The sequence below is a fragment of the Chelonia mydas genome, chromosome 1 (assembly GCF_015237465.2).
Source record: "Chelonia mydas isolate rCheMyd1 chromosome 1, rCheMyd1.pri.v2, whole genome shotgun sequence".
NCBI lineage: Eukaryota > Metazoa > Chordata > Testudines > Cheloniidae > Chelonia > Chelonia mydas.
In genome coordinates, this window is record NC_057849.1 from 251974150 (window position 1) to 251987270 (window position 13121).

Below are 13121 nucleotides of genomic sequence, written 5' to 3' on the forward strand. Positions count from 1 at the left end.
TTCCCAGCAGTGTGTTTGCTGAACTTTCACGAGCATAGGCTGAGGTTCATAATGCCTCAAGTTGCAATTCCAAGGCTCTGTTCAAGACAATGTGAGGTCTGATGAAAGTATGTTGTGCAAGTCTACTAAGTACCTTCATTTGGGTTCCCTTCACAGTATTGCAATCACTGGACCACCTTAGCAAACACTTCTGTTTACTAAATTTAATCTTGCACGTCCTGGTGAAGAGAGCATTTTGGAAATTAAAGGATGATTCCTGTATGAAAAATCCTGCCAGTTTGTAAAAAACAGTCTGAAGGCCATGTGCCAGACACAGGACACATACTGAAATGGCAGCTGCCCTTAGATTTGTAGGCAGACAAAGATTTCCTTTTCTAAATTGTGTGGGATGAAATTCAGTGTTTGAGAAAATCCAGAAATCTTCCATCGGTGGCATAATCACATCACTAGTACCACCACCCCCTCGGGCACATCAGCAGATAAGAGGGAAAATTCCATGCCTAGAATAATTTTTGTTGGCAACGAGGGTGTTGATCTAGAGGAAAGAGGACAGATTGCGTCTCTTAACTACTTGAACTACCCCTGCACATCCCAGAGAAACAAAACAAAACACTGTTTTGACTAGCAAAGTGAGAAAACAGAACTTAAAAGTTACACAGTGACATGGAGACACAGAGAGAAAGATCAACACACCGGCGAGAGAGACACATGCACCACAGTGGGTGCACACACAGATCTATAAACGCAGACACAGATGTTGTATACATGTTACCCTAGGAAAATAACTAAAGCTATTGAATAATTGCCTGGCTGACATATGGTGTATTTGCTTGTTAGTTTGCCTTCTTTTTGAAGTATTAGGTATTGGCCACTGCTGTAGTAATGGGTGTGATACACACATGCTGGTAAAAGACTGAACTTTTTTTTGCCCAGCCTCGCCATTATAAGATGGGTCAGAATTGCAAAAAATTTACATCTTTCATATTGATCTCAGTAGCAAATGTTACATGTGTGATAGGCACTACACTGTACAAGAGACACCAATGGATTAACCCAGTACAGCAACTCTTATCTTTTTGCTTAGATAAGAACATAAGAATGGCCACACTGGGTCAGACCAATGGTGCATCTAGCCCAGAATCCGGTCTTCCAACAGTGGCCAATGTCAGGCGCTTCACAGGGAATGAACCGAACAAGTAATCATCAAGTGATCTATCCCCTGTTGCCTATTCCCAGCTTCTGGCAAACAGAGGCTAGGGACACCATTCCTGCCCATCCTGGCTAATAGCCATTGATGGACTTATCCTCCATTAATTTATCTAATTCTTTTTTGAACCCTGTTATGGTCTTAGCCTTCACAACATTCTCTGGCAAGGAGTTCCACAGGTTGACTGTGTGTTGTGTGAAGAGATACCCCCTTTTCTTTTAAACCTGCTGCCTATGCATTTTGTTTGGTGACTCCTAGTTCTTTTGTTATGTGAAGGAGTAAACACTTTCGTATTTACTTTCTCCACACCAGATCCTTGACACTGATGAGAATAGGTCAAGTATCCTCCCTGTATGTGTGTCCTAAATTAAGAGGAATGTTATTGTCAGCTGTTCAGCTAGCTTATTCCTTGCACTAAGGGCCCATACTTACTCATAGTCAGTAGTACCTCAGTGCATAAGTAACCCCATGGATTTCAATGAGACCACATACACTGAGTAGTCTTATGCTCTGTAAGCATGGGTGGCACAGTCTGCGCCCTTACTAACCCTACACAATCATGCATGTGCAGTAATGTGGCATGCCTAAGCTAGCTGGGCTTGTCTATGTCAAAAGTTACTGCAGTAGGAAGAGCTTAAAAAGAAAAGGACAGGTGGATCTTAAGGCTGAGGGTAAAATTTTCTAACATGGCTAAGAGTACGCCTACACAGCAACTAGACACCTGCGGCTGGCTCATACTAGACGATCTGAGCTTGGGCTGCAGGGCCGTTTTACTGCTGTGTAGACTTCCAGGCTCAGGCTGGAGATTGGGCTCTAGGAGTCCGCAGGGTAGAGGGGGTTCCAGAGATTGGTCTCCATCCCAATCCCAGAAGCCTACATAGCAGTCAAAGAGCCCCACAGCCTGAGCTCCGCAAGCCCGAGTCGGCTGGCATGGGCCAGCTGTGGATTTTTCTTTGCTGTGTAGACATACCCTGAGTCACCTAGGAGCCTAAATCCCATTGAAAGTCAATGGCACTTAGGCTAAGTGATTCAGAAATTTTTACTCTGAAGCTTCAGATCTCCCCCACCTTGTGAAGAGGTGTAAGCGGTCTTACAAAATTGTAGATATTACTGCACATCATTACCCTGTATGAAATCCTGCGAAGTTTTGTACCGTAGCTTTTATAACACAGTGATTGTTGCAATTGGCTAATGCATCCTGACTGGTGTGGTTACAGCAAAACTTTTACATAATTCTAAGATCCTGAAAATTCATTTTTTTGTTTAGCCTCTGTGAAATAGCCATTTTCACTTAAAAAACGTTCAAATTGTGCATGTTGTCAATGCAAATTAATTTTCCATCTCTCTAAAAAAATTGTTTTGAAATTCTGAAAAATTCACAATTATCATTCAAAAATGAGTGTATTTTTGAGCCTCAATTCACTCAGTTGTGGAGGAATCATTACAGACTGTTGAGGGAAAAACCCCATCAAATTCTGAAACTTCTCATGAAATTGGATCATGTTTGAAAATACAAACAAAGTGTGAAAAACCTCATTTCATTTTTCACCCCCCAACTCCGGCCCCGCCTACAGTTATGTCTGTCCAGTAAGTTTCCAAAAACCTTTGCCAAACAGATTCCTCCTTTCAGGATGCCTATTTTGCAATCAAAATGAAACAAGGGAAAAATATCTATCCCCAAGAAAAGCTGTTGGTGTCTCTGTCTCTTGTTTTCTAGCTATCATAAAATCTTTTGATTTCACTGCCAGAGAAGCTCTCAGTAATCAAAGGCAAGACAGAAATGCATACCTGAGCCAGCTCCAACCAGATAAAGTCACTAGCAGTGCCAAATGGCAGTCTGAGATCTTAGATTAAGTAAATTGCTATGTGGATTTAGGTTTCTTTGTTTTGTTTGTGTAACAGGGTGCGCTCACCTCTCATGAGCAGGGCTGGATTAACGCAGGGGCTTTAGGGGCTGCAGCCCAGGGCCTTGGGCTAAGGGGAGCCCTGCAGGCCCAGATACGGCCCGCTACTTCTTTTCATCTGGCCCGCTGGCATGCCCCTGCCGCCCCTAGGCGAGGGCATTCAGGGAATCTCTGTGTGCTGCCCCTAGCACCAGCTCCGCAGCTCCCATTGGCTGGGAACTGCTCCCAGTGGGAGCTGCAGGGACAGCAGCTGCGGGCACAGGCAGTGTGCATCACACAGAGTGGCCTGGCTCCTCCGCCTAGGGGCTGGCCATGCTGGCCACCTCTGGAAGCAGAGCAGCATGGAGCCAGGGCAGGCAGGGATCCTGCCTTAGCCCCACAGCGCTGCTGACCAGGAGCTGCCTGAGGTAAGCGACTCCCAGCCGGAGCCTGCACTCCAACCCCCTACCCCAGCCCAGAGCCCCCTCCTGCACCCAAACTCCCTCCAAAACCCCACACCCCAACCCCCTGTCCAGCCCTGAGCCCCCTCCCACACCCAAACTCCCACCCAGAGCCCACACCCCAAACCTGCTGCCCCACCTCAACCCCTGGTCCCATCCCTGGCCACAACCCCCACAGCTGGAGCTGCACCCCCTCCCACACTCCAATCCCCTGCCCCAGCCCTGAGCCTATTTCCACACTCCAAACCCCCAGGGGCCCCACAAAATCTAATAGCCCCGGCCCACAGGAGAGTTAATCCAGCCCTACTCGCAAGCGCCCCCTGGCAGAGTGCATGTGCCTGCACACTCTCTCGGTGTTTGTGGTGGGTCTTCGCTGACTCAGCCCTCCAGCCGAATCACACACAGTCTGTGTGCTAAAAGCAAAGCAAACACCTTCTGGGGTACAAATCCAACAGGGGCCTCTCTCACTGCCCTCTGTAACATCTCTCTCAAGTTGTCTGGAATAGAGCAGTGCCCCAGGGCTCCTTCCCTGGAGGCAACATCTTCACCCTCTCAGGGACTCTCTTCAGCTGGGCCACTACAGTTCAGTTCCCCTTCTGAGGTGCCTCAAAGTCCATGCTACTTTCCCAGTGGCTGGTGGGGGAACCCAGGCCCACCCTCTACCCTGGGTCCTAGCCAAGGGACCCTATAAATAGCAACCATCTGCCACATCCCTTTAACTCAGGGGTGGCTAACCTGAGCCTGAGAAGGAGCCAGAATTTACCAATGTACATTGCCAAAGAGCCACAGTAATACGTCAGCAGCCCCCCCGATCAGCTCCCCTGCCACCGGCACCTCCTGCCTACCAGCAGCCCTGCCGATCAGCACCTCCCCCTCCCTCCCAATCAGCTGTTTCATGGCATGCAGGAGGATCTGGTGGGGAGGAGCGAGAGCATGACAGGCTCAGGGGAGGAGGAAGGAAGGGGGGAAGTGGGGGCACCCCCCCAGCACATTGGGAAGTTGGCACCTGTAGCTCTAGCCCCAGAGTCAGTGTCTATACGAGGAGCCACATATGGCTCCGGAGCCACAGGTTGGCCACCCCTGCTTTAAATAAACAGCATTGCTGCTACAATTCCCTGGGCCACTTCTCCATGGCTCCAGCACATTCTTCACCCTTACATCAAGGCCTTGTCCTGGTGGAGTCCCAGTAGCCAACCCAGAGCTAATTCATATTCCCCTCAGCCTCTGCCAGCACGGCTATGTCCAAGGTCCTGTAGCTTCCTCAGTCAACCAGGTGCATCCTCCACTCTCCTCCAGGTCCAGCAAGGAACTGAACTCACTCTGGCCCTGCAGCTCTTCTTATACTAGCCTGCGGGGCCCCAGTTGGCTGCTTCCCACACGGCCACTCTAGGCAGCTTGGAGGACCTCTCTACTGTCCTTTTCTGGGGTGAGATGTGGCAGGGCTACGAGGCCTCAGTAGGGGGCCTTAGGGGCCTAGTCCACCCCGTCATAGTTTGTTTGTTTGTATTTTGGGGGTAGGTGGTGGGGAAAGAGGGGTATTTCAAAAAAGTGTTTAAGTGGTTTCCTTGACTGTCCTGGGACTGCTGGGGTTGTAGGAGACAGTATTTACCTGGGGTAAAGCAAGGCAGAATCAGGCCCAGAATAGCTACAGCAGAGGCAATGGCAGAGCCAATTTCTCCCACACAGTTCTGGCAGCCAGCTTCATTTTGTAAGGCACTGACTTGTTTCTTTTCTTTTCTTTTAGACTTCTAAAAATATGCTTGTCACTTTCATCTCTAGGCTCTTGCATACTAGCACGCACAGAATTACAAAAATGAGTTGACACATGCCAACTAAACTTACCCAGTCTCAACCCGTGACTCAAACTGAAGGCACAAATATGTCACACCATCACCTTCCCCAGCAAAAGCCAATGTCAACAAATGGGCTTTGCACCAGGCCCCAAAAGTCAACAATCTCAGGCTCTGTCAGGCCAACAGTGGAAGCCAGCTTCAAAGTCAAGGGCCTTGTATTGAAAATGCCTTCTCAGAAGCCCTAAGTATTCAAAATTAGGGAGGTGATTTCTCTGGGAGGGAGGACCCAGACTATATAGAGCTTTATAGATCAGTATCAGCCCCTTGAATTGCAGCTTGAAGAGAACAGGAAGCTAATGTTATTTATTGATCATTTGTATCAATTTACTGCTGTTGACACTGCTAAGCAAGAAGGCCATTACACCCTGCACCAGGCGTGTCTAAGGCGTGTCTATATTACAAAGTTTGGTCAACTTAAGTTATGCTGGCTTTCAGCTGATGACATTTGTAAGTCACTTGGCTGTTTGCATCAGTGCTGCACATCCTCACCGCATGCAGTTGTGTCAATAGAAAATGCTGTGCACCACAGTAGGTATCCCAGTGTGCCTTGCACTGCTGTCCAGTGTAATGCCTTGTGGGACATTTTCGCAGTGTTTTGTGGGATACCAGCAATTCACCCAGGGATTTGTGGGAACTAGGAGTTAAGTTCCCACAATTTCACTTTCTCCATCCCGTACTGCTTATTCCATCCCATAATTTTCACACCTTTTTAAGGTGCAGCAGGACTTCTCCAAAAGCTGCAAGCAGGGACATTCTTCCCTGACTGATGCATTCACATTAGTAAGGTTGAAATGTCAGTGGTGATGCTGGGGGACCTAGCCTACCCCATGCTCACCTGGTTCATGAAGCCGTACACCGGCCACCTCGATAGCACTGAGAAAAGTTTCCATTGCCAGCTAAGCAGGTGCAGGATGAATCTTGAATGAGCATTTGGTCAACTCAAAGCTCACCGATGATGTTTAATGGCTAGAGTGCCCCTTAGCAAGGCAAGCATTCCAAATGTTATTGCTGCATGTTATGTATTAAACAATATGTTGTGAAATGAAGGGGGAGAGGCTACTGGCAAGGTGGAGGGGTGAGGTGGACCAGCTCTCTGCTGAATTTGAACAGCCAGGTACAATTAGAATTGCCAATCATGGAGCTATGCAGTACAGAGAGGCCTTTAAAAGATCATTTGAACAGTCAGCCACAGTGGCGTTGTGTCATGCTTTTCGGAACTTGTGTTCCTTCACGTGTACAGACCTAGAGTGTGGGTGGTTTAGTGATTCTTGTTATTAATTTTGTAAGGCGGCACGTCTGCTTGGTGCAAACTAATAAATATACTCTGAATTTCAAAAACTAAAACTTTATTGTGCACATATACACAGGAAACAAAGTGTAAATAAACAAGTTAAAACATTTTAGCATCACTGTCAGGTGAGCCATATTTATAACAAACAAGTAAAACAATAAACATACATGTTTACATACTAAAAACATACGACAATGTTTCATTCATGGTAAAAATAAGTAGTGCACTGTGCTTGCTGGCTGATCCTGTAGTTATCACTGGTCAGTGTAAGTATATGATTCTCCTCATTCTCCCCTGGCATGGAGGAGTAGGGTAAGGGTTCATTCCATGCTGCCACCTGTTTTGCTGGGGGCTACAAAGAGCAGCCACCAGGATTTTTCCATGGAATGGAAAGGCTGATGTGTGCAGGGTCTTTGGGCATTTACCTCAATAATGTTCTGCAACATCAGTGTGCGTTGCCTGAGCACTTTCCAATTCCTGTCTCTATCCCTTTGCCTCTCCTCCAGCATCCAGTCTCTCTCTGCCTGGCCCTTCACCCGGCTCTTGGCCGTTCAGCCCCTCCAATCCGTGTTCACAGTCTGCAATCGTAGAGGACTGGAGGATCTCACTAAACATAAAACATCTGGGTCCGAGGTTCAGCAGGCAGGGAGGGTTCACCTCTCAAGGCCACCATAGAAGAGGCTGCTGTTAAAAACAGAAAGAGACATTGTTAGATTTACACTTGCAAGAGAAAGGGAAACTTCCTTACTTTATTCCCATGAAGACCTCTCATAAATAACATGAACTCTCTCTTTAGCTTCAAAGTGCCTTGTTCTGGCACCACTCTGCAGCTCAAGACATGGTGAGTTTGGACTAGCAGGTGAGAGAGGGGAAACTGTGGCATCAAAGGTTTAGATGGTGGGTGCCCCAGGGTACAAATATAGGGAAAGTGCAGTGAATGTTGCCCATATTTTCACAAGCAGTGGTGATTTTGGCTGATATTTCACTTCTGAGGGTGACAGAGACAGAGAATACAGCTGCGACTGGCGTCCCAAAGCCTGTAGCTGACAGGATTGCAGAGTATCTCCATGAAAGTTAATTCAAATCTGTTACAGAGGAAAAAAGGGACATCCTTGTTCAGATTAACAAAGTACTCTGCATGGAAAAGCAAACGCTGCCTCTACCTCTATCTGAGCACAAGAGAGTGGTTTATTGTGGACTGTGTAATTCGGACTGCTATGCTCATCTGTTGGAAATGATTTCCTAAGGTGTAGCTGATTGAAGTGGCAACTATGTATGCATTCCAAAGCATGAACTTTAATTGGATACCCCATGCAAGTAAAGCGAGGAATCAAAAGTTAATGCCTTTGTTCTCTAAATGTGCAGGTGGGATGAACGCCATTTGTAAGCAAGGCAGAAGGGAAGAGGTAGGGGAGGCTTTGGTCACTGAAAAGAGAAACAAACATGCTTATATGGAATAATGCATCTATACACTAACCTGAGCTCCTTTCCCCTTCATCACTGGGCTCATCGATGCTCGCCTGGCAGGATTGGCTTGATTCCACTAGAGTTTTGAAGAGCTCCTGGCTCACCACATGGTGTGTGTCCCCCACTTCCTCTTCTTCAGGGGTTTCCACTCCCAGCTCTCATGAAGTGTCCACAGCCACATTCAGGGTGCCGATGGCGTTCTCACCAAGTTTGTCAAGCAGTTTGTTGTAGAAATGGCAGGGTTGCAAGATGGCCCCAGTGCTGTCGCTCTCTCTCACCTTCTGATATGCCTGCTGAAGTTCCTTGGCTTTCACCCAACATTGATGCTCATCCCTGTCATGCCTCAGGTTTCTGATGCTCTGTGTGATCAGCACATAGATGTCTACATTGCTTTGGTTGGTCCTTAACTGGACTTGCACAGCCTCTTCTCCCCACAGTCTGGGGAAACCCAGGACGTCTGCTCGGCTCCAGGCAGGAGCACATCTAGGTGTAGCTCTCTCTGTCTGTGCTGAGCCAGTATGGCCAGACACTCACAATGGCCAGCTAGTAGGTGTGAGCGCTAAGGTGGGCAACCAGGACAAGGCATTTCAAAGACACACAAAGGTTTTTAAAGAGGGAGTAGACTTCCAGTCTCTGGGACCCCTGCCAGCGGAGTTCAAAGTTGTGATCAGAGTGGTCACTATTGCAGGGGAAAGGGACATGATGGGACAGCTGCTGGAGGACTATTAGGGTTGAACAAGTAATTCAGTGTCTACGCTAGCACTACGCTGATGGAAGTAGGGGTTGATTTTGGCTCTGCATCATTGGGGGTCAGGGTTATTGTGTTGATGTAATGGGGTGCCTGCATTGACAGCAGACAAGCTTAGGTGTAGATGCATGCAAAAAAAAGTTGAAACAAGTCGACTCAGGTCGGCCTAACTTTGCAGTGTAGACCCGGCCTAAGTGGGCTTTAAGAGTCCCCTCATTTACAGCGCACTATAATCATCAAGACAGGAAGTCACACAGGCAGAGATAACAGTGAGTAATATGTGCAAGCAGTGCACCAAATGCAGATGAAAGACACACATGGTCTCTGATACCATCTGGAATAGCCTAGGATCCAGAGATACCTCTAAATCATGGGTGGGCAAACTTTTTGGACTGAGGGTCACATTGGGGTTCCGAAACTGTATGGAGGGCTGGGTAGGGAAGGCTGTGCCTCCCCAAACAGACTGGCCCCCACCCCCATCCGCCCCCTCCCACTTCCTGCCCCCTAACTGCCACCCTCAGAACACCCGACCCATCCAACCCCCCCTGCTCCTTTTCCCCGGACCGCCCCCTCCCAGGATCCCCTGCCCCTAACCACACCCCTGGGACCCTACCCCTTATCCACCCCCCCCACTCCCTGTCCCCTGACTGCCCCAACTCCTATCCACACCCCTGCCCCCTGACAGGCCCCCTGAGACTCCCACACCTATCCAACCCCCACATTCCCCATTCCCTAATCGCCCCCCCTCGAGAACCTCTGCCCCATCCAACTGCTCCCTGCTCCCTGTCCCCTGACTGCCCCTGGGACTCCCTGCCCCTTATCCACCCCCCCCCCCCCGCTCCCCACCCCCTTCCTATGCTGCTCAGGGCAGCAGGACTGGCAGCCATGCTGCCCAGCCGGAGCCAGCCACACCGCCGCGCTGCCCAGCAGGAGCCTGCAGCCCTGTCGCCCAGAGCGCTGGCAGCATGGCGAGCTGAGGCTGTGGGGAAGGGAGGACAGCAGGGGATGGGCCAGGAGCTAGCCTCCCCAGCCGGGACTCAAGGGCCAGGCAGGACGGTCCCGCAGGCCAGATGTGGCCCGCGGGTTGTAGTTTGCCCACCTCTGCTCTAAACTGAAAACCTTATTGACAACCCCCTCAAGCCCTAGGTGCAGACATCTTTAACAGAGGCTCAAGATTCTTCCACAAACTAACTAGCACTAGAGTCACTGGGTATTGCTGCATGCTCAGACTTTGGAAAATCTGGCCACTTACTTAGGTGCCTAAATATGGATTTAGGAGCCTAAGTTTAGGCTCCTATTTTTGTAGACCTTTGGCCTTCATGCATTATTTTATCCTTGGTCTTAGTGATGAGACTGACTGTCAGGAAACAGGGCCTGCAGCAGAGCCAGGTCTCTGTGCAACCTCATGAGCGCAGTAGGCCTGTAATAGGCTGCCTACTTAGCTACACCATCTGATTGGGTGGAAGAGTCAGCAGACTGGCTCTTAAGCCCAGCAGCAGTTCAGTGGCTGCTCAAAGCATTCACCTATAGCTCCCACTTATTGCCAGCCTTGCTCCCTCATAGTTCCAGTCCTGTCCCTGCCTTGTCTCATTCTCAGGAACTTGGTTCTGACCCTTGGCTCCAGTTCCTGACTTCTGACTCCAGTTCTGACCCTTGGCTCTGGCTGCTGATGCCTGCTCCAATCACTAGGCCTGATGCCTGCTCCACTCCTAGGCATGACCATCCATGTCCTGGCCACTGACAGTCAAAAAGGGTGCAAATTGTGAAGACTGTTTTTGTAACAGAGGCACCTTTTAAATAGGAAATGGACTGAAAGCGCCAGTGCCAAACAGGGTGGTCACAGGATAACACTTTTCAATCATTACTTACCTCAGCTGAATTTGCAAAATCTATGGTTAAATAATGAGGATGGTTGGTTCCTTGTGACTGTCTTCTCTGTCCAATATTTTGTGATACCTGTGCAACTTTACAGGAGATTTCCGAGAGTTGCATCAGCAGGGATCCTCTAGAAGAGTGGTTCTCAACCAGGGGTACACATACCCCTGGGGGTACACAGAGATCTTCCAGGGGGTACATCCACTTATCTAGCTATTTGCCTAGTTTTACAACAGGCTACATAAAAATCATTAGCAAAGTCAGTACAAACTAAAATTTCATACAGACAATGACTTGTTGTAGACTGCTCTGTGTACTATACACTGAAATGTAAGTACAATATTTATATTCCAATTGATTTATTTTATAATTCTATGGAAAAAATGAGAAAGTGAGCCATTTTTCAATACTAGCGTGCTGTGACACTTTTGTATTTTTAGGTCTGATTTTGTAAACAAGCAGTTTTTAAATGAGGTGAAACTTGGGGGTACACAAGACAAATCAGCCTCCTGAAAGGGGTACAGTTGTCTGGAAAGTTTGAGAGCCATTGCTCTAGAGTGGACATTGGGAAGTCCCTCTCCCCACAACCCCATACACAAACAGTGGAAATTGAAGTCCATAGTCTCAATGCCCCTCAGATCCAGAACTGTGCAGGGGAGAATCCCATCCCTGAGGCCCGACCTCTTCCCCCCAGCTATATAAGCTTGGGGAAGAGAAGCCAACATAGAGGAGCAGAGACAAGCAGCTGCAGCAGGAACCTATGGACTCAGAGAGACCATCATCTGACTTTTTACAACTGTTACTCAGGATAGTCTTTCCCCTCTGCTGACTGGCTGTTTGTTATCTCACCTATTTACCTCAGTCTCACTCCACCCGTCTTCCATACTCCCCTTCTTCCCATTACTCTAACCTCCTCCCTTTCATGGGCCCGCTACCTTTCCTCTCTCTTTTCTCAATTAATCCCCTTCCAACAAACCCCACCCCCCAAATTAGAAACAAAAAACAAAAACAAAAATAACACCCCCTGGCACCAACATGACGTTTGCAAATCACTGCGTTGTTCACGCTGCTCATATGTAATATCCCTTCCCACAGTACTTTGTCTTGTCTATTTAGATTGTAGTCTTTTGGGTGCCTTGTTCTATGTTTGTACAGTGCCTGGCACAATGGGGCGTTGATTTTAGCTGGGGTCTCTAGGCGTTACCATAACACAAATAATAGTTATAAAATCATATAATCCCTTTTATGAATCACTGTCTACATATCTGCTAGAACAGGGTATGCTGATGGTTCGTACAAGTTAAGATCATGCCTGGGCCAGCCCAGTGACCTAGCAGTATTGGTCTGTACTGCTACAAAAGAGATCTAGATTTAACTGCTGCTGTTGTCTCCCATGCAGAATCTGGGACTGCTGAAGATGCCTTGTAGTTAGGGCAAGGTTGTTACTCAGAAGTAAGTTGGACAGGTTGATAAAGGAGCAATGTTGGCAGGCTCCCAAAGGAGTCCCAAAACAACTCTCTCAGGCTAGCCAAGTGGTGGCTGCAATGGGAAGGGAAAGGCTCCCATTAGAAAAACTGGAGTCTGACTTTGGAGCTCCATCATTTTTCTGACCCAGTGCTAACGTAATAAACCTGGGTTATCACCTACCACCCAGGGCTTGCTGCAAAAGTTGTAGATGGAGTAAAGGGAGTTGACACTATGGACTCCGCCATACTGCAGGCCGATGATGAGGCTGCGGAAGTCCTCTCCTAGTGCCATGCTGTATGCATGTTGTCGAATCAGAACAAAGTCAGGCTTAAAGGACCTAGAAGACACAATTAGAGTGATTTTTTAAAAAAATAATCAGCAAGGCTCCTTTCCTTTCCCTCTTTTGCCTCCATCCTCCCCCATTTTTGCTCTCCTTCAAATAGGTGGAATCTTCTCAGGCCACAGTATTGTATCAATTACACTACAAAGAAAAACCTAGTGATAAAAAAAAATTAAAATCCTACATAACCACGAGCACAAGGGCTTAGAAACTCTCCAGACAGATTTGCCAGTTTCCATTTCAGACAGGCTCACACAGGAACAATCTATAACAGAAGCCAAAGATCATAAATTCTCTGGTGGGGTGGGGAAATTCTCCCCAGTAATTCCAATAATTCTCTTTTGAAAATCTTGGCCATATTTGGTGACCCTTGTTGAAATGTGCTGCACAGATGAAGGAGGGAAAAGATTGTTTTCTAACAATGGGACTGGGTACGGAAATGAAGCCCACTGGATGGGAAGATCATGCACATATTTCCAAAGATATCTCACACATCCAGGCATCCCCACACATTTCCTTTCACTCACAG

The 13121-nt window shown here is 47.9% G+C and overlaps 1 protein-coding gene across 1 annotated transcript in view; it reads right to left on the reverse strand.

Annotated features, from left to right (window-relative positions):
• Positions 1 to 13121, reverse strand: part of SYN3 (synapsin III) — a 282703-nt gene that overhangs the window by 182412 nt on the left and 87170 nt on the right. The window contains exon 5 of the mRNA XM_027825071.3: positions 12433 to 12589. Within this exon, the coding sequence (XP_027680872.1) occupies positions 12433 to 12589 (157 nt within the window). The remainder of the gene's footprint in view (positions 1 to 12432; positions 12590 to 13121) is intronic.